General features: G+C 38.1%; 1 protein-coding gene across 2 annotated transcripts in view; it reads right to left on the bottom strand.

Moving 5' to 3' along the window:
- The window catches only part of ARHGAP6 (Rho GTPase activating protein 6), a 660040-nt gene that overhangs the window by 310632 nt on the left and 325764 nt on the right, over positions 1–23644 (bottom strand). The window contains exon 1 of one of the 2 annotated variants that reach the window (XM_072614379.1): positions 12591–12914. The exons of the other annotated variant lie outside the window; for it this stretch is intronic. Within the exon in view, the coding sequence (XP_072470480.1) occupies positions 12591–12635 (45 nt within the window). The 5' untranslated portion in view covers positions 12636–12914. Of the gene's footprint in view, positions 1–12590; positions 12915–23644 lie in introns of those variants that run through there. 2 annotated transcript variants of the gene reach the window in all.

The following is a 23644-nucleotide window of genomic DNA, read 5'->3' as shown; positions in this document are numbered from 1 at the left end:
CAGAGATGACAGATAGAATGTCACATGTGAAGGATGACCAGTACGTCAGTAGGACTGAACCAGAAAATGCATGGGAGTAATGGGTAAGAATGCCGGAAAAGGGTGCAGGGGCTAGGCTATGAAGAACTTTAAATTCTGAAAGCATTTGTATTTGATCTTAGAGGTAATGGAATTTATTGCGTAGGGGCAGAGGACAGGGTCAGATCTGCTTTTTAGGAAAATTAATTTGCCAGCTATGTGGAGGATGAACTGGAATGGAATGAGAGCTGAATAAGGAACATGAACCAGAAAGCTATTGCAGTAGTCCAGGCAAATTCATGGCTCGCATTAGGGTGGTGGTTATGTGAATATAGGCGAACACAGAAATGCGAAGACATTAGAAAAAATTGTTTGAAAGAAATGAAAAATCCAGAATCTACATTTAATTTAGACTTGGATTATAATTTCATTCATGTGGGAACTACCATTGCAAAAACTCCCTCCACCTGTATAGATTTGCCACTTTTCTGACACTTTTAATTTTAGATAACTGCCTGGAGCACTGACAGGCTACGTGATTTTGAGTCACACAGTTAGTATGCAGTATATCAGAGGCAATGTTTGAACCTAGGCCTTCCTGACTCCAAGGTCAGGCCTCCAGACTATTTCTCAACCCTCATTTATTTTGACTAGATCTGTACTTATACTGAGGGTTTTGTTATATATTGAAAGACAGAAGTGTTTTGCAGCCCTTGAGCTATCTAAAAATTAACACAAATAATTTTTTAACAGAATAAGAGATAGTACATCATAGGTGTCAACATGACATAAATATAAAAGGTCATAATCAGAATTATTGGGTGGTAATGCAGGAAAAAGATGTTTTTGTGCATTTTCCCTTGAATCTAAAGAGAACTTCTTGATAAGAAATTAACACATTTTTAAATATTACACATTCCATAGAGTTATACTATGACAACATTCACAACAGTGAGAAACATTTACTATATATAGCCAGGCAGCTGAAAGGCACAGTGGATAGAGCTTTGGACCTGAAGTCAGGAAGACTTGAGCCCAAATCCAACATCATACAGTTACTGGATTGGTGATCTTCAGCAAGTCACTCAAATTCTGTCTGCCTCAGTTTTCCCATCTGTAAAATGGGGATAACCATGGCACCTCCCTCCTGGCTTAGTTGTATATAAATAGACAATATTAGTAAAGTTCTTTTTTTTGCAAGCTCCATATAAATGTTAAGTGTTATTATTAAATGCTCAGCATAATGCCAGGCAACGGGAGAATCTACAAAATGTAGGTAAAAGGACCATTGCCTTCAACCAACTTTTAGTCTAGTAGTTTATAAGTAGAGTCACAATATTACCAACATATTTTAAACTGAAAAAATCAAATGCCATATCAGAATTTGACTTTAGAATACAACAAAACAGCATGTAAGTAGAGGAAACAGAGCACAAACAATTCTGGGGTCTGGGATACTTGGAAACTAGAGAGTACTTCATACTCCTGCCAATGAACAACAAGCAGTATCAGAACTGAGGCAAATTTATGAAAATAAGAGCCACTCCCCAATTGATAGAAGGTCAAAGATATGATCAGTTTTCAGAAGAAATCAGAGCTATCAATGATCATATGAAAACATTCTCTAAATCATTATTGATTAGAGAAATGCAAATTAAAACAAGTCTGAGATACCATCTCACACCTATTAAACAATGGCTAACATGACAGAAAAAGAAAATTATTAATACCGGAGGGTATGTAGAAAAATCAGGACATTGTGTACTGTTGGTGGAGTTGGGAACTGCCACAACCATTTGGGATAGTGATTTGGAACTATGCCCAAAGGGCTATAAAACTGTATATACCGTTTGAGCTATTAATATCACTACTAGGTCTGTACCCTAAAGCATCCAAAGGAAAAGGAAAAGGTTCTATAAGTACAAAAATATTTACAGCAGCTCTTTTTTTGTGGTGAAAAAGAATTGGAAATTGATGGGATGCCCACCAGTTGGGGAATGTCACAAGTAGTGGTATATGATTGTGACAGAATACTATTTTGCTATAAGAAATAATGACAGGGGATATTTTCAGAAAAGCTGGAAGGAATCATAGGAATTGATGCAAAGTGAAGTAAGAAGAACCAGGAGATCATTGTGCAAAGCAACAGCAATATTGTATGATGATTAACTGTGAAAGACTTACCTACTCTGATTAACACAATGATTCAAGACAATTCTAAAATACCCATGATGAAAAATGCTATCTACTTCCAGAGAGAGAATTCTGGGTGCAAATTGAAGTATAATTTTCTCACATTCTTTATTTTTCTTGCCTTTCTTCTGCCACAAGGCTAATATAGAAATATGTTTTACATGATTTCACACATATAATTGATTCCATATTGCTTAATGTCTCAGTGGTTGGGGGAGGGGTTAATGGAAAGGAGAGAATTTGGAACTTATTCTTTAAAAAAGAATGCTAAAATAATTTTTTAAAAAATAAGCAATATCAAAACAGTATGTCATCAATTGATTTTCATATTGCTATCCAAGGCTGAATCTAAATTCTTAGCATGATGATCCTGTAAATTGGCAGTATGGGTGAAGACCCCTGACTGTGATCCAAAGTATTTACCCTTAGTTTTGGCCTGACAAACTGACTATTCCTTGACTTGGTGAACAGAGTTCATAGGGGGCAGACTCCCTTGGAGACAAAGGATGGTGACCCTTATCCTGACCTGACTAGTAATGTGACATCATACTACAAAAAAAACTATTTGAAGCCATGTGTGTAAATATTTATAAAAATGATGCTATGTGTTAGCATGTTCAAGTTGTTTGAACAAACTAAACATTCCATTCTGTTACTAGACTATTATTACATTGTCAGTCTATTTAAAGTGACCTGGATAAATGAGAGCCCAAAGCAATCTCTAGGAAGTATGCCTACGTTCAGGGACAACCTATCTGGCACAAGGAACCTAGAGCAACATGGTCTAAAGGTTCTCCCAAAATTGGTGAATTTTTAAAAGAATTTCCCTCTGTTTTATTTAGAGAGGTTAAGAATATCCATACTACATATCTTAGCTGCAAAAGTGTGTCGAGGAGTCATTCAAAGGTTTTTGTTCAGAAAAAAGGTTCATCAAGCTGATCTGAACTTCCTTTTGATACTCCTGCATGAAATTTTCCCCAAAGTTACAACTCCCAGACTGTATTTTAGGAATCCAATCTGGTGGACATCCTAACTGTAATTTAGAAAAAGAAAAAAGAGAGCAACAGCAGAAAATGTGTTCATTATCCAAAGAGAACAAAAAACTGACTATTTTTGGTTTCAACATTTACACTCTAATTCCTACAAGATGCCTTTTAAGTAAATGGAAGTCAAGGAGTGCTCAGCACTAATGTTCTATATTTGGACTAACAAATTAGCCTAATGCTTTTTGTATAATTTATCAGTATGGAGATGGTTCACTACATTAGCATCTTTGAGTCATAAGTAAGACTCAAAGATAACATTATAATGGATGGTGAGAACTTTTACTAATTAATTTTATCTTAAATTTCGACAACAGCAGATTGAAGCCTTTGGAGTATGGTGTATATAGGAATAAAGCTAATTAAAAGAATTAGTTTTCAAAAAACAAAAAGACTTAGGACAAGAAAAGGAAATTTCAAAAGTCAAAGTGTCTTACAAATCTTTAAACTCACTGAATTTGCCCCTAAGTCTTGGTCACATCAGCTTCTAACTTTCTTATACTCTAAACAAAATTTCAATAGATCCAGCTTTCTGGAGTTCTTATTAATGAAGTAAACTTCCGAGCATTTTTTGTTACTTCATACAAATTCTTCCAAAAGGGACTCAAACTTTGTGACGAAATATGACTGCAAATACCTTACATTCAGGGGGCAATATGGAAGGCTTTTATTGAAGAAAAGAGACAGTTACTAGAAGCCATTTCTCCAATTCTTCCACTTACTTGCCCTCTATTACCTTTTGAGCAGGTTACTTCCAAGAAGTAAGGTGAGACTCAATAAATGTGTCTATTCAAAAATCTAAACTCCTGTACTTTATTCAGTGCTTCATACCTTCAAATAAAGCTTGCTTATCCTTATTTTAGACATAATTCTGATGGGGAGGTTGTCTGTTTTCCCAGACCATAGAAGGATGGATGCAGTAAATTCGCTATTTAATATAGCAATTAAGAGCAGGTAGACTGGTAACAACAAGAAATGGCAAACACTAAAGAAAGAAATAGGAAAAATACTACTAAAATTGCAGACATAAAAATTCAAACATACCAATGATGTGTCATTTCAGAGAGAAAAAAAAGCTCACTATGTTTCTTTACCACAATAACATAAATGGATTAAAGGATGACATGAAAAGTGATGTCCAGAATGAGAACTTTTTGTTGTTGTTGCTCACTCTTCCATAACTCCATTTGGGGTTTTTTGGCAAAGATCCTGGAATGGTTTGCCATTTCCTTCTCCAGTTCATTGGATAGATGAAGAAACTGAGGCAAACAGGGTAAAATGACTTATCCAAGGTCACATAGCTAGTAAGTATTTGAGGCTGGATTTGGTCTCATGGAGTCTTCCTGGTTCCAAAGCCAACATTCTATCCACTGAGCCACCTAGCTGTCCCCGAATGAGAGCTACATACCAGAAAAAAAAAAAAAAAAGACTAAATTGTGTTCTGTAAGCATTGTTTAAGATGGCAAGAAAATATAAAACATTTTGGAAAGATAGCCAATTTGGTCAAAAACATTTTTTTAAGTTTTAGTGCATAGAAGGTTTAAATTTTAGTTCCTTAGAAAATTAACTCATTAATTATAATGAGCATCAAATCCCCAGATAAAAAAGTATAAATGAGGCATTACTGTACCTAAAGTTTTAATGGTCTCTGATACCTCTCTAGAAATGCTTCCTGCTAAAATTAATTGAATCTTAGAATAGGTAGAGGGCAAAGTCTTGACAAAGAGGTGATTTCATAGGATAGTAGAAACAGAAAGGGAGACACATAAGGATCCCCTTTGGAAAATGTTCAGAGGCATGAGAGGCAATTTATAGGAGTTTTGAACAAGTACCTGTAATAAGCAGAGGGGGCCACCCTTAGATAAGAAGATGCAATAAACTGTCCACAAGCCCACTATATTTTACAGCTTACTCTTATGGGGAAAAATGAAAAACAAGCAAAGAGGATATTAGATATTTAACCTGTACATACGCTGGAAGTCTGGGAAAGATGAAGCCTAGTCTCCAACACCTTTGAAATCAACAGTATAATGCAATGATCGTTGAGTTGCTTCAGGTGTCATGATAAGAGGAACCCCCTGAGGCTTATCCATTCATAAACAGATAAATTGTGAAAATATCAAGACTTTTGAATTACCAAAGACCAAACTGTTTTCAATAGATTTAGTCTTGTGGATGGATTTTATGCTATAATATTTTAAACTTAGTCTTTATCAGGTATATATGTTAATTGGAATATTAACTTGCTTCAAACAGTCTACCTCCTCATATTCTGGATAAAAAAAAAGATCACAGTTAAGGGGGAAAAGTTGTAGCCCTTTGCTGCTGAAGAGCTAAGCTGGGATTAACCAGCGTATGTAGGACAAAATAAGGCTACCAGACTATCGTCAGAAACATGGATCTAGGGAAACAGAAGCAGCAAAGAGGAAGTAAGGTCAGGAGCACAGGAAGTCAAAATCTGGAAACTGCTGTGTGTGTATGTTTGGTGAGCATCCTGTGTGCTGCTTAGGGCACTTCAGTAGTGGGACTAGCTCACCCAGGCTCACATACTGCCTCTGTAAACCCACAGGAACATAGGTTAATACTTTATTGATTAACCAGTGAGGTTATTTTCCCACAAAGCAGCACCATACTTGAGAGTGACCAGCCTAGTGGTCTTTCCAAAGTCACTTTGATAGATGCATACATACATACACACACACACACACACACACACACACACACACACACAAAATTCCTCTAGAGTATACACATTCTTGTCTTCCACATGGAGAAGGAATAAATATGGGAGCAAATGTGGGAGCACAAAAAAGAGACTCTCATTGACTGGGTTCTTTTATATATGTATGTACACATATTATATACACAAACACGTGTACAGCCATGCACACATATATGTATGCATGTTTGTGTATATATACATGTATGTGTGTATACACACATTTTTGTGTATATGTTTGTGATCAGCTCTTAATAGTTGTCAGAAAATGGAAATTAAGTAGTTGTTTTCCTGTTGGGGAATAACTAAACAAATTGTGCTATATTTCAAGCATGGCTAACATGGAAATCATTTTACTGAACTATGTAGATGTGTACTGGAAGATTTGTTTAGAGGGCTTAAATTTTACTTAATTGAGGATGGTGGAAAAGACAGGCTAATTTTTTTTAAGACTTGTCACTAGAAAAATTTTTTTTAAAGTATTGATAAATTTTGGAACAAATCATCAGTTGCATAAGAATTCATTCTGAGAGAAACTGATTAGAAATAAAACTTGTTTAACAGTACTAACATAAAATGAAAAATATAGATTTTTTCATAAGCAATATAAGATAATAAAAATTCAAAATTTATTTGAAGGAAGTTTAGATCTCGTTATGAGGCCACCTCATAATGTTGTTAGGTTGTTAGGTTCTCCTTGAAGCTGTGTTAATTATTAGTTGTGTGACCCTAGGTAAGTCACTTTCTCTTACTAGACTATTATTCTCATATATAAAATAGGGGTGAGTGCATGTGTGTGTGAATCTGATGAACTGAGGTCCCTCTCATCTCTGAAGTTCTCTGTTTTCTGGAAACATAACCTTGGTTCTATCAGAGATAGATCTGAAAAGGGGGGAAATCACTTAACCTTCTTGTCAAAGTAGAATAAATAATCTGGACCTATCTCTTGGGAGTTGTAGAAAGAAATAATATTCATAAAGCACTCATAAGACCTATTTTAAAACAAAAGCAATGTTGCTGAAATTCTCATATTAGCGTAAGGGTTTACTGAAGTGATTTTAAATGTGAGACTCCAACATAAACTCCATGTATTGTAACGAAATAAGGCATATGCTGCATGATCTTGGCAGGAAATCAGGGTTTGTAATACACTGTTTATATTTTGAGGGAGTAGGAATCTGAGAAGAGATCTGGAGACCAGTTTAATGTAATCTTTGAGATGAATCCCTTTTCAGCACTGGCCAAGTCATTTGACCTATGCTGAAGTTTCTTCTTCTGTTGATAGGTAATAACAAAATTCCACTCCATTATTATGACTGAGAGGAATAATTTACAAAACTTCAGAACTTATACTGTACCTCCTGTAATCAGCCTTTCTTTGAAATTTAATAGTTTGCCCCAGCTAAGATTTGTAACTTGTCCCCTTTTCTTTGCTTCCTCTTGACATTTTTCACTGTGATAGCACTCATATTCTTTTAAACACATGGTTACTGATAGTCATAATGTAGCACTACATAGTAAACCCATTACACTTTAAGCACATTTGAAATAGATCCTTAGGTCTACATCTATGCTAGATCACAGGTCTTTTATATGCTTTTTAAAAAATCTTTCTTTTTTTTTAAAAAATTTATTTTATTTTAAATTTATGGGTTCAACCTCATGGACTCCTTTTTTGTTTTAAGGTTTTATAAAGTATTTCTCCCATACTCCCTTTCTAAGGGAGGAGACATAATTTTTATTATCCTTATTTTATAGGTGAGGACATCCAATTTTGGAAAGCTTCTAATTTACCTAAGATAAATCAATCAACCAAGCAATTAACAAGCATTATTAAATGCTTACTCCTACTATGATACAGTTCAATGAATATAGTACCAGACTTAAAGCCTTAATATCTTGAATTCAAATTCTGCCTTAGACATTAGCTGTACAACCCTGGGAGAGTCACTCTGCCTCTCTCTCATTCTCAGTATCCTCACCTATGAAATAGCAGGACTTACCTCCCAGGAATGTTGTGAGGATCAAATAATATGAGTAAAATATCTTGCAAACAAAACTTAAAGTGACAATAAATCTTAGCTAACATTCCTCTGCGGCCAGCCATTCTCTGAAGTGCCGGAGATAGAAAGACAAAGATCATACAGCAAGTGTAAGAATCTAGGTTGGACACCAGGTGTCTCGCCTAAATAAGTACCCCCTTCTTTCCACAAGAAAGTAGCTCACTTGACTAATTCCACACTAGTCAAATCTGATAAGTGAGGCCCCAATGTATATTTCTTTGGCCTAATATGGCCAGTTATTTTAACTGAACTCATTAATCTTCAATAACCATGAAGGCAACATGAAAAATTTAAGAACTGTGAAAAATCCCTGCTTACTAGTATTAGCCTACAGAGCTTAGCTCAAGATATCACTAGCATTATAGAAAAGTCTTCTACTGACTCCAGTTCCAGCCATTTCTAAACAAGTAAACTTTCATCCATAATATTTTAGGAATCTAGTTCTGCCTGTTTCTGGCCAGTGCAGCTAAGACCCCAGTCACTAACAACAGGCCAGTTTAGGAGTATTGTTCTGGGTACAAGGTGACGTGCCAAATTCACTGTGCACTGTATTGCTTTAATGTAGCAGATGTGATAATTTTCTTAAAGCAAATACCCTTACTAGTCCTTAGATTCTTAGGTCCTTAGATTACATGAGATCACTAAAATAACAACTTTATCTCCAAAAGGGTACAGAGTACCATTTCAGAATTAAATTGTGAATCTTCTATCTCTGTGATCTGAAACGGAGTTTCTACTTGTCTGTTAAATGGTATTGCAAGTGGTCATTTAGAAACAACAGAAACCTCAATATATAGAATCTTCATTACTGATGGAAATGTTGAGTGCAATTTTTGTGTCTGGGCAGAGTCAATTTTTTGAAAAGGTCACCTTGAATTCAGAATCTGTTGATAATTATGAACTAACAAGCTTTTCAAATTTTTTTTCTTTCTTGGATCAAATCTGTACCTTATACCTTGTCATAAGGTCTCTGGTTCTCCTATTTCAGTTACTTTCTCTTTGATGTTAATTTGCATACAGTTCTCTTTTCCCTACTTATTCAACTGAGAGCAGAAGTGGCAGTGAAGTAAACATTCCTTAATCCATGAAAGAGAAAATCAGAGAAAAACTGGAGCAGTTAGGTGATTCAGTGCATAGAACACTGGACCTGGAATCAGGAAGAAATGAGTTTAAATCCAGCCTCATATATTTACTAGCTTTGTGACCCTGGGCAAGTCACTTAATCCCTATTTCCTTCAGGTTCCTTATCTGAAAAATGGGTTATAACAATAGCACAGTCCTCCCTCCTAGGGATGTTGAGGATCAAATGAAATAATAATTGTAAAGCCCATAGCAAAGTGCCCAATAAGTATTAATTGTTATTTTTCAGTGCTTAGCAAGGTGCCTGGCACACAGAAGGGGCTTCATAATTCCTCCTTCTCTCTTTTCCTCCCTCCCTTCTTTCCAATTCTTTCTCTGCCACTAGTCACATGTGTGTTAGGAGTGTGTTTCCTCATCTGTAAAATAAGGATGCTATGTATATACTGTTTATATCAGGTTTACAAAGCTCTTTTGGTTCAACAGCTTATTGAGGTACACGTTACCTATCTCATTGGGTTGTCAGAGGATAAAAGTGAGACAGCAGATAGGAAAATAATTTGTATAAGAAACTACTAAGTTATATAGAATAGGATGGGATTTTATGGAATTTTGTGTTTTTAGTTCTCCATGACTAAAGTGATGTACATGAGGAAAAAACAAACTGGATGCTGATGGCAACTCCAAAAATTATTTCCTCTTATCTGATTATTTCTTTACCAAATAACCAGATTTTTGACATGAAACCAAGTTGTACAGAACTGAGAAATGAGAAAGATGGCTGATCTTATAAGGAAAGGAATAGTGCTGAGAAACTGTCCCAAAAGGATGGAACCTCATATTATTTAAGAGACAGGACACCTTAAAGTAATTCTTTTAGGGGTAATCCTTTTCAAGGAGCCAGAATATTTTTGTAAAAAAAAAAAAAAGGCAACCTTCTGGAAATAGCTAAAGTAGGGAAAATAGATATGAAGGGCAAGATTAGAAGACAGATTAAGCAACAGAGAACTTTACAAATATGGACAGCAAGTGGTCATGCTTCATAAAGAGAATTCTTTTGAGTGGCACTTCATCTGTGAAAGAGACCTTCTGAATACCTTTACTTTTATCTAAAGTATGCATACTAAATGCCTAAGGCCTCCAGTGTAACCTTGATGCTTCTAGCATTGGAGAGAGTATATAGAATTTTTCTCCTGAAATCTTCAATCCCTAATCTTACAAGGTAAGCAGACAAACTTAAGGCAATCAGCACTAAAATAATGCCATCATCTATCATCAGAGACATACCTCCAGAGGTCCAGAAATGGCAGTAGGCCATCCAACCACAATTGCTTGAATTCCAGCGATGAACATTGTGGGGTAGAGGGGAGGAGAATTATGAATTCAATCTCCCACTTAACACTAAATGTATATTACTCTCTGCTATGTTCCCCACCCCTTCAGCAACATCAACTTCAGAGAGATTCCAGGTTCTTCCCAAGTCTTAGATACTTCCTCTCTTGTTTTCAAACAAATTAGGATAAATTGAAACTTATTTAAAATTTGAAAAAAAAAAAAAGCCTTGTGATGGTTGGGAAAACAAACAAACATAAACTAAGATATATCACTGGAAGTTAACCTCCTTTGGTGATTTCCTTTTGTTCATCCTGACCTATACCAAAGAGAAACCACCACAAATAATGGACTTAGTGTTATTTTCACTCTTTACAACTACAACATTAAATTTCCTGAGGTTGTTTTCTCAGGAGATATGGGCAAGAGTAAAACAGGGGTTTTGCATTAGGTTACCTCTGATCTGGGGGTGCTTGGTTTATTTTTCAAGACTAGTAATTGGCAAAAATAAAAGAAAACCTAGCCCTTTTTTATCTTTAAAAGATTATCGCATTGCATAAAAAGAAACCTAATAACACTGAAAGAAGCTTGCTAGGACTGAATCTTAAGGAAACATGGGGACATTTCTAAGTAGGATTCACACTCTAATATTTTCTTCTTCCAAAAAAAAGTGGAGGTCAAGCACTTGCCTAGGCCAACATTAAACCCATAAGGAGAAGCAGACTGTCATGAAGAAAAACCTGAAAGGTCCAACATGAACTCTCCATCATAGCCCTGGATTGAGTTACAGGACACTAGAGGCTCCCCAAAACTTCTGAAATCATGTAGACCAGGTTTTCAGTAACCTGCTTTTGTGTCATGGACCCCTCTTTTGATCTAGTGGAATCTAGGGACCTTTTCTCAGAATAACATTTTTAAGTTCATAAAAAATACATAGTATTAGAAAAGGAACCATTTTTGTTGAAATATGGTTGTCAAAGTACTAAAAAACACAAAATCTTGTACTCCCTGAAATCTATCCATAGCCCCCAACTTAATTTCCCATCTATTCTATGGCCTTCACTTTATAGATTGGGCAAGTGACTTGTCTAGGGTCATAAAGCTACTAAATGACAGAGAATCCAGGTCTCCAATGTTCAAGCCAGCCTGTGGATAGAACAGGCTGCTTCAGACATTGGCTCTACTGAAAAAAAAACATGCTTATTTTTAAAACTTGGAGGGAAACTCATATCCCTCATAAGAGAAATAAACCAAACAACTACGTGCGTATCTATACCCCGCAGCATTTCTTCTGTGATCCACTATTTCACCTCTAGGTCATTTAAAAAAGTAATAAAAAAAAAAAAACTGACTAGTATCCAATTCTATTCCTGTCTTTTCCACATATTTGACCAAAAGGCTGAATGGGTTGGTCCGGACTGAGTCAGGAAAAGAACCATCAGCCCATTCGGCGTACAAAAGCGGCTTGGAAGCACTGGGAACTCGGTAGAGTCTAGTTTCTCAAGGCGCGCCCCATTTCTCAACTCCCTTTCCCCAGTCCCGATGCATCCAGGCAGCAAGGGCTAGCCTAAAGCTGAGAGCCCTCCCCCCTTGTCACTAGGCTTTTCAACCCACTTTGGCACGGAGAAAGGCAGCGGAAGAGCACCCACAGTCAAACCGTCCTTTTTCCAGGTGTGTGTACGCTTTGGTTTGGCTGGACAGAAATTCCCCATTCCTGAGCTGTCAGGGGCTCAGCACCTCACAGACACCTAAGTGAGAGTGCAAGGGTCCCCGAGGGCACTACGGTTAACAGTGCAGGGAGGCATTCAGCCGCCGATCTACAGGCATCTTCGACTTGCTGAGAATGCCCAACAGGTGAGGAAATGCCACGCAAACAGAAGTCCCCTCACCAGCTCCCTCCACTCAACGAGAACCTCTCCTTCTGGCCTCCCTCTGCTCTCCTTCCCCCTCCCCACGCCCAAGGACTTCCAGCATCGGCACAAATTCCCTAGGTCTCCCTGCCCACCTCCAGCATCCAGCATCGCAGCCCAGGCAGGGGGAGGGGGCTGGGGCCAACACCTTCGGCAGCCTCCCAGCGGGCCAGACAGCTCCTCCACCCCCACCGCTGCCCCGTCCCATCGTCGGTGCGGGGACTGGACAACTTACCGCATAGTGGAGCTGGGGCTTCTCATTAAACACTGAGTCCCCCATGCTTCCCTCAGAAGCCCAAACCAGTGTCCCCAGGCGTTGGAAGGAAGCGTCTGTAGCCGTAGCCCACAGCAGCTGTAGGGGTGCGATCGGCCGGGGCGCTGCCGGAGCACCCGGACTGCCCCCTTTCCTCCTCCTTCTCCTCCCTGCTTCCCTGGAAGCGGACAGGGCGAGCGCTCCGGTCCAACCCTATTTCACCACCATCCTGCTGACAGCACCAGCTTTGCTCGCGGTTGAGAACCCGGCGGCTGCTGTCTTATTTTGTGGGTTTGAAAAAAAAAACCCACCACAAGCCACCACAACAGAACACACATACACAGACTCGCAGACACGACCCCTCTCACGTTGTGAAGCTGGAAGGGAAGAGGAGGAGGAGAGAAAGAAAGAAGGAGGAGGATGTCAGAAGCAATGGGCGGGCATTTAATTCCTTCCGCTCTCTGTGGGCCAGACTTGCTGCTGCTGCTACGGCTGCTGCTGCTCAGGCTGCTGTTGCCAGCTGTTGGCAGCGGGACCTGCAGCTTGGTTTCCAGCTGAACAACAGGTGTAGGGCCAGATTTTCCTACCTACCGGCTGCCAACCAACCCTGTCCCACCTCCTTCAATGAGGGATAAGCTGTGCCGGTCTGGAAGGCTGGTAAAAACCAACTTAAGGAATCCAAGTGAATCCAAAGGAGTTTATTGTAAAATAGTGGCCCCAGGCCCTACTACAGCTCTGGGTTCTGAGACCAATGAGTACCAGGCTATTCCAACTAATGGGATTTTTTTTTTAAACAGTTGTTTTCATTTTACACACAGCCTACCACTTCTGGTTACCACAAGCGTGTAACTGAATTAGGGGAGTGTCTGCTTCAGGGCCCAAGGGGAAGGAACTGCAGTGATTGCTACCCTTGGGGAGGGGCTGTGCTAAGAATTGCAGGTCTTGCAAACATAAGTCTAAGGGTACTTGCTGGCCAGGGAAGCCTGGAACTAGAGGGATATTGTTGAGCTGAGAAGGTACTGCAGAGAATTATCTCACAGAGTACCTAAGGAGCACTCCTAGCTAGGAGGAGGGGAGCTTCTGACTTAGATCCGTGAGGCATTGTAGGAATGGGGTGTGTTGCTATTCTGGACTGGGAATATTGATAAAAGGGCTAGGAGGAGGCGAGAGATCAAGGATGGGAGGGGGGGATTTGTTTTGTTTAAGCAATGAAAATACTTTGCGAAACCTTTAAGATCAAAGAGGGGGAACAACTTTTTATCAAATCAGAGAATATAGTAGCATGCTTAAATATTCAAATGAATCTGTGATCTCATAGATTTTCTTTCACAGAAGTTCTTTCTAAGGATGAAGATCACAATTGAGGTGTGCTTGTTTTTCCTATAATTCATGCCCATATCATCCCAGAATGCCTATTGCCCAGATTAGGGTATGCATTTACGTGGAAAACCTTATGGAGTTCATCCATAAGTATGCATATTTGGAACAACCAGTTCAGATGAACTATAAATTGACCCTGGGTTGAAGTGAGGTAGGAGAGCCGGCAGACTGCCTAAGTGGAAGTTGCAAAGCTGCTTTAATAACCCCCAGCTTTACAGGAAAACAGAGGCCCACCTTTTAAATACCATGTTCTTGGGTGCTGCTATAGGGCAGCAAGAGAAACAATATAATAATGTTCAAAAAATTTTAAAAAGATTGTTAGATAATATAATGCATATCTATAGTGGCAAATTCAGTAGTAATGGAATCAAGAGCATGTAGGACTGGCTCTGGCACATTTGACGCTTGCACAAATGAGTTCATCTCTTTGGGCCTCAGTTTCCTTACCTATAAAAGGAGAGGGTTGGAATGATAATACCCATTTATACAGCAATATATGTGTGTGTGTGTGTGTGTGTGTGTGTGTGTGTGTGTGTGTGGAATGCATGATCTCCTTCATGAAGTGTTTTCTGGACCCCTAAATTGTTAGTGTTGTCTTTCTCTTCAAAATTCTTTGTATAACTTTGTATACTTTGTATCTATTTACCTACAACAGGAAAAAATGTGTGTGTATGTGTGTATACAGAGGAGCCTAGCATGACTTAAGTGCTTAATAAATTTTAGTTCAGTCACGTCTGACATTTTGTGACCCTATGGACCATATGGTCCATGGGATTTTCTTGGCAAAGATATTGTGGTGGTTTGCCATTCCCTTCTCCAGTGAACTAAGGCAAACAGAAGTTAAATGACTTACCCAGGGTCACACATCTAGTAAGTATCTGAGACCAGAGTCCTGTAGATACAAATAAAAACCAGTGAGACAGCCCCTTCCTTCAAGTTCTAACATAAGATGAAGACAACACGTAAAAGGGACCTGAAAAAAGAGGAGAGGAGATATGATGACATGACCAGAGATGTACAAATGTGTTATGGAAATCAGGAAACAATCAAAATAATGCTGAAGTTGGACTATCAAAGCCCAGAGTGTTTGCCTGTGTGCCTTGCAGCTGATAGTTTAAGGAGCATAAGGCCAAGGAGAAAGAGGAGAAGAAAGGATTAATAAAACTCAGGGGATTTTAATATATTCAACCTTCTCCAGTTTAGGCACTTTTAAATCCATAACAACATTTGAATGGGTGTAACTTACTATGGGCTCTGGCTTTTCCCTATTCCCAAATTATAGTTTTCACACACACACACATACACACACACACACACACACACACACACACACACCTCTGAAGACGAAAACTGGAGTTCTCTTCCCCTCATAACTGTTTAATGATTAATGCATTTAAATAATATGGAATTTATTTTAGGGTTTTACAAATCAGAGCCTTAGTCTTTTGATCTTTAGCCAGTGAGTGTGCCAGCTTAATTTTTAAAATATCAATTACCTGTTGTATTTTGGGTTTCATATGTGTTCTGCAACACGAAAATGATTGTATCAGTTCTATGATACTATAATTGATCAATGATAACCAGGCTGTACATATGAATATATGAACATTCTAGGCATAACTTCTGTATTCTGATATATTTATTGCCAAGTCTTCATTGTTCCACTTAGGTGGAAAGAGGTTGTGGCTCATTTTTCCAGTTCTGAAGGACTTCCTCTAGGGGTGTGGTAGTAAGTTTAAGAAAAGAAACTTTTAAAATCTACTTAATTCAATTCAATAAACATTTATTAAATGCCTACTATGTGCCAGGCACTTACCAAGCGTTGGAGATACAAAAAAGGGGCAAAGGACAGCCTCTGCCCTCATAGTTCTTACAATTTAAAGGAGAAGACAGTGTACAAAAAACATATACAAAGCAAGTTATATACAAGATAAATAGGAAATAATTAACAGAAGGAAGGCACTGAAGAGAGGTTGGGGAAGGCTTCCTCTAAGAGGTGGAATTTTAATTGGGATTTAAATCAAATCACAGAGGTCAGTAGATGGAGTGGAAGAGGGAGAGCATTCCAGATATGAATGACAGTCAGAGATTGCTTAGAGCCAGGAGATGGAGTGTCTTATTTATGGAACAGCAAGGAGGCTAGTGTCACTGGATCTGAGTATGTATTGGGGGATAAGGCATAAGAAGACTGGAAAAATAGAAAGGGGCTTTGAATGTCAAACAGAACATTTTGTATTTGTTCCTAGGGGCAATAAGGAGCCACTGGAGGTTATTGAGGTGGAAGGGAGGAAGGGTGACATTAACAGACTTGGATTTTAGGAAAATCACTTTAGTAGCTGAATGGGAGAATGAATTAGAATAAGAGAAGATTTGAGGTAGGGGTCATTACAGTAATCAAGGTATGAGGTGATGAGTGCCTGTACTAGAGTGATAGCGGTACCAGAGGAGAGAAGGGGTATATTTGGGAGATACAGCAAAGATGAAATCAACAAGGCTTGGCAACAACTTGGATTTAGGATGGGGATGTGAAAGTGATGGGGATGTGAAAGACAGTGAAGAATCCAAGATGACTCCTATGTTCTGAGCCTGAGGGATTGAAAGGAAGGGGATGTTTCTATGGCAATAAAGAAGGTGGGGGGGGTAGGGAGGAAGGGTTTAAGGGAAAAGATAATGAGTTCTGTTTTGAACATATTGAATTTAAAGTCTCTACTAAACATCCCGTTCAAGATGTCTGAAAGGCAGTTGGAAAACTTGGGTCACTAATGCATTGTTGACAGAGTTGTGAAGTGATCCACCCATGCTGGAGAGCGATTTGGAACTATGACCATATAGAGCCCTTCAAGACAAAAGGGAGGTCTGTGGAACAGTCATGTAAGTGAAAACTGGCTGTATTTCCAAAGGGCTACGTGCATACCCTTTGACCCAGCAATACCACTACTAGGTATGCATCCCAAAGAGTTCGAAGAAAAAGGGAAATGACCTATACCTACAAAAATATTTATAACAGCTATTTTTGTAGTGACAAAGAATTGCAAATGGAGGGGATATCCATCAACTGGGGAATGGCTGAACAAGTAGAGGTATATAAATGTACTGAAATACTACTGCACTATATGAAATGGTTTCAGCAAAAACCTGGGAAGACTTATATGAACTGATGTAAAGTGAAGTGACCAGAACCAGGAGAACACTGTAAAAGCAATATTGTACAATGAACAACTGTGCATGACTTAGCCATTCTAACTAATCTAATGATCTAAAACAATTCTGAAGGACTTATGATGAAAAATGCTGTGTCTCCAGAGAAGGAACTGATGGGGTCTGAGTGCAGACCAAAGCATATTTTGCTTTTGCTTTTTAAATTTTTCTTGGTTTGGTTTATTTATTTATTTATTTTTGGTCTGTATTTTCTTTTGCAACATGGCTAATATAGAAATAAAAAAAGGGATGACTTGTTGAAGAGTGGAGGAATATATTTAGAAATTAATGAGATTTGACAACAAAAAGTATCAATAAAAATAAGATGACATAAACATACTTCATAATTATTTTCTGCTTTCTCCAAAATATAGGCTACCTAAAAATGAATAAATAAGAAATGTGGTTAATTATGGGTTCTTGTTGGGTAGCTCATTGGAAGGAATCAATATAGGCATAATTACTGAATTAGGTAAAAATGACAAAGAAAAAGAAAAGCATTTTCACAACCTTTTGATAAATGTGATTTCTCCTCTGCACACTATTTATAGTGTGAAATCAGTTATATTTATCATGTTCATAATTATCAGGAGGATACAAAGGTTGGTGAAACAGATGACTAGGATTAAAAAAAAATCCCACAATTCAGAAACAAAACTCTTCAAGTAATCAACAAACACATCAAATACCTGTATGTCTGGTCTTCAAGGTTCTGAGATGCAAAGATAAAAATTAAATAATCTCAGCTCTCAAAATGTGTACATGTAGTGATTCACTCATATTCCTTCTCAGTTTGTTAATTTCTGAATACTCTAATATGTTGTAGCTCCTCCAAGCATAATAAGTTGTATGACACTAATGGGTAAAACTTGAAGGCTGACAGTGGAATTTCCAGGTCTTTTTACCACAAACCATTACAGTTCTTACCACATGGTAAAAAGCATGGCTATATAAGTGGTTGGAGAAGGTCATTTACAATCCTTTTCATTTACTCAAGCTGTCTAATGGTTTTTAGCTAAGTTCCCCTTAATTTCATGTAATCACAAAAGTACTAGGAAAGATCTATAAAGATCAAATAAAACTAGTTCCATTTTTATTTGAACTTCATAGAAATAATATGAGGCAAATGATATAATAATAGTGTTATAATATATGAGCAAATAAGGCAGATGATTACTGACTTGAAGGGAGGGAACCCAAGAAACCTTCATGGAAGTCTCATCATTTGAACTGAGATTGAAAGAATAAGGTGAGATTTCATGAGTGGGGGGCATTATTCCAAACCATAGCAAAAATACAGAGGTAAAACTATGTGACGTGCAGAGACAGTGAATCTGTATTCATCAAAACACAGTGGAGATGAACCATGCAAATTAAGGTTAGAAAAATAGAATCTTGAAAAGTAGAAAATCTATAAAAGTAGAAAATTGAGAAAAAAGTAGAAATCTAGAAAAGTAGAAAAACAGAATCTTGAATGTCATGCATAAGAATTTAAACTTTACATGATAGGAAAAAAAAGGGACCATCCAAAAGGGAAAACTATCATCAGATCTGTGAAAAAGGAAGAGAAACCTGGAAAGCAGTGTGTAGGCTAAATTAAAGATGGAAGAAAGTGGAGGTAGAAAGTTAGAAAGCTATGATTATAGTCCAAACAGGAGGAACAATGTTAGAATGGTGGCAAGGGGGATAAAGATGAAAAAGTGGGTGCAAGAAATATTGTGGAGGTGGTGATGGGATTCAATATAACTATTGGATATGGGGAAATCAAGGAAAAGGAGCAGTAAAAATGAATACCAATTATTTTTTAAATGGGTGACTGGCGGAAACAGTGAAGTCAAAAGAAGCATCTTCCTTGGGAAAGAAAAAAATAAATCTGTTAGGACTTGCTGAGTTTGAACAGCTATTCAGGAGGAGATTTTTTTTTTTTTTAACACTCTTTGGTGTGGCTCACGTGGTTCCCACATCCCTGCCCCGCCCACAGTCTGACACCCATCAATTCCACTGTTTCATTTTTGATGATTGCATTCAGGGGGATTGGGACGTGCAGGCTGAAAGGATTGACAAAGATCCCATTTTGCATACATGATATTCGCCAGCCTGAACCCCAGACTGCCAGACTCATGTAGACAGGATGTCATACCAGCCACACAGTGTGTAGCTGGCGCTTGTTCCTTCTTTCTCCTGGTGCACCATAACATTAGGGAGATGAGGTCATGACAAGTGAATTAAATTTGAATGAGGGAGGGCTGAGTAAGATTATTGGACTCACTTGTTCCCCAGAGTCATCTGGGTTCAGAGGCCATATATGAGTCTGGAGGACTTGAGATGGCCCACAATTCAGTGGGAGACCTGGGCCATTTGGAAACTAAGGTCGTTCCAAGTTCTGCCTTGGAATCAGACAACGCCCAGGAGGAGATGTTTTATAGAAGAAAAGTCAAGGCTAGACTTTGGGAGCTGTATAAACAGAAAAGTGAAACTGAAACTGAAAGTGTAGGAAAGAATGAGATTGCCAAGGGAATGGGGGGGGGGGGGGAGAGAGAATGAGAATGAGAGAGAGAGAGAATGAGAATGAGAATGAGAGAGAGAGAGAATGAGAATGAGAGAGAGAATCTTGGGAGAAAACCAACCTTAAGAATTTCCAAGGAGGAACAGAAACCATGAAAGGACAGATAGTATCAATTATGTGGGTAGGAGAATCAGGAGAGTGATATCTCAAAAACTAAGGCAGAAGAATATTCCCCTCCCCCCCCCAAATAAAAGAAAGTCTTACTTTTAAAACTGAAAAGTGATAAACTGGAATGAAAACTGAGAAAAGACCATTGGGTTTTGGTGATAAGGGGATTATTGGCCACCTTTCAGGGAGTAGTTGCATCAGATTAGTGGGGGAAGAAAAGCCAAATCAGAAGGAGTTAGAGTGAGTAGATGGTATGAAAGTGACCTACTTTTTCATGAAGTTAGGCAGGAAAGGGAGGAAGGACATGGCACAGTTCTGAGGGGTAAAAGGACCAAGAGAAGGTTTTTTAAGGTATGTATTTCCCCAAATGGAACATCCCCAAATTCCCTGGTTAAGCCATTGCTCTGTGAACTATTTGCTCCTTCTCTTCTTGGTTGACCTTAGACCACTTGCACAACACGAATGTGTGGATGTTAGGAAGGATGAAGGAATACATCAGTTTCATTTTCTTACTAGCTGTGACACCCACTCACACCCTACCAGTAGCTTTTGGGAACACAGATAGTAGGGACTGAGGAAAATAGAAAAAGTGCTAGTGTTCCTAAGGACAGTGACAATGTCCACAAGTTAGTCATATGCTGACTGGGGGAAGGGATTGAGTTCAGAATAGTCAAGGAACCTCTATCACATTCCTTTTGGTTTATCAGGCTTGCATAATGGTTTATAGGCTATTATTTATGTCATAAAATCTAAATTCCTCAGTCTATCACTTAAGGCTCTTCAGAGTCTGGCTCCAACTTGCCTTTGGAGCCTTATTTCATATAGCTCTCCTCTATACAACTTGCATTTTACTTCCACCTCTTGTCTCTGGGCATTTGTAGGACTATTTTTCCTCTTTCTTTCTGTCCTAAGTATCATTATTTTCCTTCAAGGCAGAGTTCAGGTAAGGAATCCTTTGTGAAGGTTTCCCTCATCTCTCAGTCCCAGGTATCACTAGCCATTACCTATGCTGTAATGCTTGTCTCCTCACCTCCTCTTTTTAGTTTCTCAGGCATCTTTCACAAGCTTCAGGTTCATCTTTTCTACTCTGTTTCTACCTAGTATGTACATATCTATTTCCATGTTGCCTCCTACATTAGACTGTAAACCCATCGAGAGCAGGGCTTCTTTGTGTATCCACAAAGCTTCTCATTGTGCCTGCCACATAGTAAATGCTTATTTATTGGCAAACCCTCATTCAGTTACCTTGTATTTACATATTTATTTATATGTAGAATACCATCCCCTTTTCTTCCTCAAGGCAATATAAACTCTTTCAGAATACTAACTCCTTTTTGTCTCCACATCCCCAAACTTAGCATGGTTTTAAGACCCAGTAGATAAAAAAGTTTGTTGAATTGAATTAATGTAATTTCACTTTGGTTGATCCCATAGCGAAAATATGCCAGGAAATTAGGTATCTCTAGAAATGAGGATAATGTGGTCTACATGTAAAGAAAATAAAGAGAGTGATAGTACAGATGAAAATGATCATACTTGTCAGTTCCTTCCAGATACACTTCCCTCTAACTGCTCTGTCCCATCCTGCTTATCCTGATCTTTACAATGAGAATCATTTCCACGTCTACTCAGAGAAGTGTAAGAAAAAAGTTACTAAGCTAGAACTTCCATCCAATTATCTGGTGAAAAGACACAGCCTCCTCTAATGACTGCACTCAATAATACTTTACAGATAAAGTTTGAGAAACATCAATCTTTACGACACCTTTAAAACTTCCAAACAATTGTGAAATGACTATGAAACACGCACAACGCAAACGCTTTTAGAATATGTTTCATGCTTCAAGGCATTAACCCCTGTCCTTAGTAATGAAGGTTTTATCAAGAGTGCTACTCCACATGCCTTTTGCAAAGCAGCTGAATTACCACGAATAGCATTCTGCTGCATGATAACAACGTGTTTCTGATCTGACACCAAATCAGGAGAGAATATTAATGTTCCCTTTAATAAACCGAGCTCACATGGACCTGGTGGCAGCCGGGAAAGTTCTATGGGTCTTTGGGACAGAACTGATCCAGGATGGATCAATGCTATTATGGTAAACCTTATCATGTCAATCTGACCTAACATCCTATTTATGGAGCAGCATGCTTGGGGACTAACACAAAGCTTGAGGGGGGAAGGCATTTTCATTTGCATAACCAAAACCGAAAGCTGCGGGAGCCCTTGTAGAGTAGGAAGCCAAGCAACATTACTAAGGAATTCCTAACTGAAATCTGGTTTCCCCTGCTCCTCAATAAAGAGATCTTTCAATTCTAACTTTGGGTGAGGAACAGAATTTAAGGTAAAAACTAAAACAAACAAAAACCAAAAACAACCTAAAGCACAAAGAAAACCAAAGAGGATTGTGACCTTCCGTCAACTTCACTTCTCTATGTCCCTGACATAGATGGTGTAGCCATGATGGACCAAAGCAAACTCATGGATTCCCCCTAAGAGTGGAAGGTGCAGACAGATTAAGGCCAAGCTTGAATTTACTAGTAACTTCTCTGCCTTTCTAAGAAACAGGAACTAACTGAAGAGAAGTCTGGCTATGACTGTCTTGTTCAACTCTTTTCCTTTATGAAACTCTTTAATGTTTTAATGAGTAAGCACTCTGCTGGCCAGAGTATTGCATCAAGAAATGCAGCCTTTTGTTCCTAAACACTCAGACTAATACTTGTCTATTTTTTAACTTTGTACATTAATCTCCTTAACTATATATATATACTTACACATATAATAGTTAAATAGATTTAACTACAGAAATAAATTATCTTTACATGTAAAGAGATTGATATACAAGGTTGAAAAATTAATAAAACCTCTATACAGGCTATATATAATATATATGCTTTCTACTTTCCCTCTCTATAAATCTATGGTTGTGTATATATATATATATATATGTCTATAAATATGTATATTTTATATATACATTTATATATATGCAAGTATATAGTCTCTATAAAAATATATGAAATAGATAAGATTTCAAGAAATGGTTTTTATCTTCAGTTCAGGACAGAATAGTCAAACAACTAACACCTACTGTGTGCCAGGCACTATGACTGGACAAAAAAGAAAGTTCAGCAAGAAGGGTCACAGATATATTATGAGACAAAAGTTTAAGAAAAAAGAGTAGGGGGAAAAGAGGTCTGGAATAGCCCTGTGTAGAGGGGGGAGGAGTTGTAAGACTAAGATTAAAGATAGAAAGATTATGGGATCATAGTCTTAGATATGAATGGACCTCAGAGGTCATCACTGTAGCCCCCTTTTACAGATAAGGAAACTGATGCCCAGAGAGATTAAGTGACTTGCCCATGGTCATATAAATGAGTTGACAGAACTAGGATTTAAACTCATATCATCTAGCACTATACGACATGGTAGATTGTGGGGCACCAATCTTTATATTCTGAGGATGCCCCTGAATAATGTTTTTTGAAAAACCACACTCGTAAATGCTCTAGGTGATAAAACGTCATGGCAAATTACTGGCAAATGTTCATTGTAATAAGATATTACAGAGGAGGTTGCAAATTTTTTTTTCTTTTGAAAACTCAAAGAACACATGATACTTGGAATGATTATAATACACAAATGGTTGTTTAATGAGTTTATAAGGTTAATCAGTGGTGCACTATTTTAAGCCACAGCATATGGCCATAGTGCAAAGCAGATCAAGTGAAGTAGTGACCTGGTGTATCTTGAATTGAAAATGGCTGCTTTTCCAGAAATGTA

The sequence above is a fragment of the Notamacropus eugenii genome, chromosome 5 (assembly GCF_028372415.1).
Source record: "Notamacropus eugenii isolate mMacEug1 chromosome 5, mMacEug1.pri_v2, whole genome shotgun sequence".
NCBI lineage: Eukaryota > Metazoa > Chordata > Mammalia > Diprotodontia > Macropodidae > Notamacropus > Notamacropus eugenii.
Note: the sequence above shows the minus strand (reverse complement) of the source record. Positions and strands in the feature narration are given on the sequence as shown.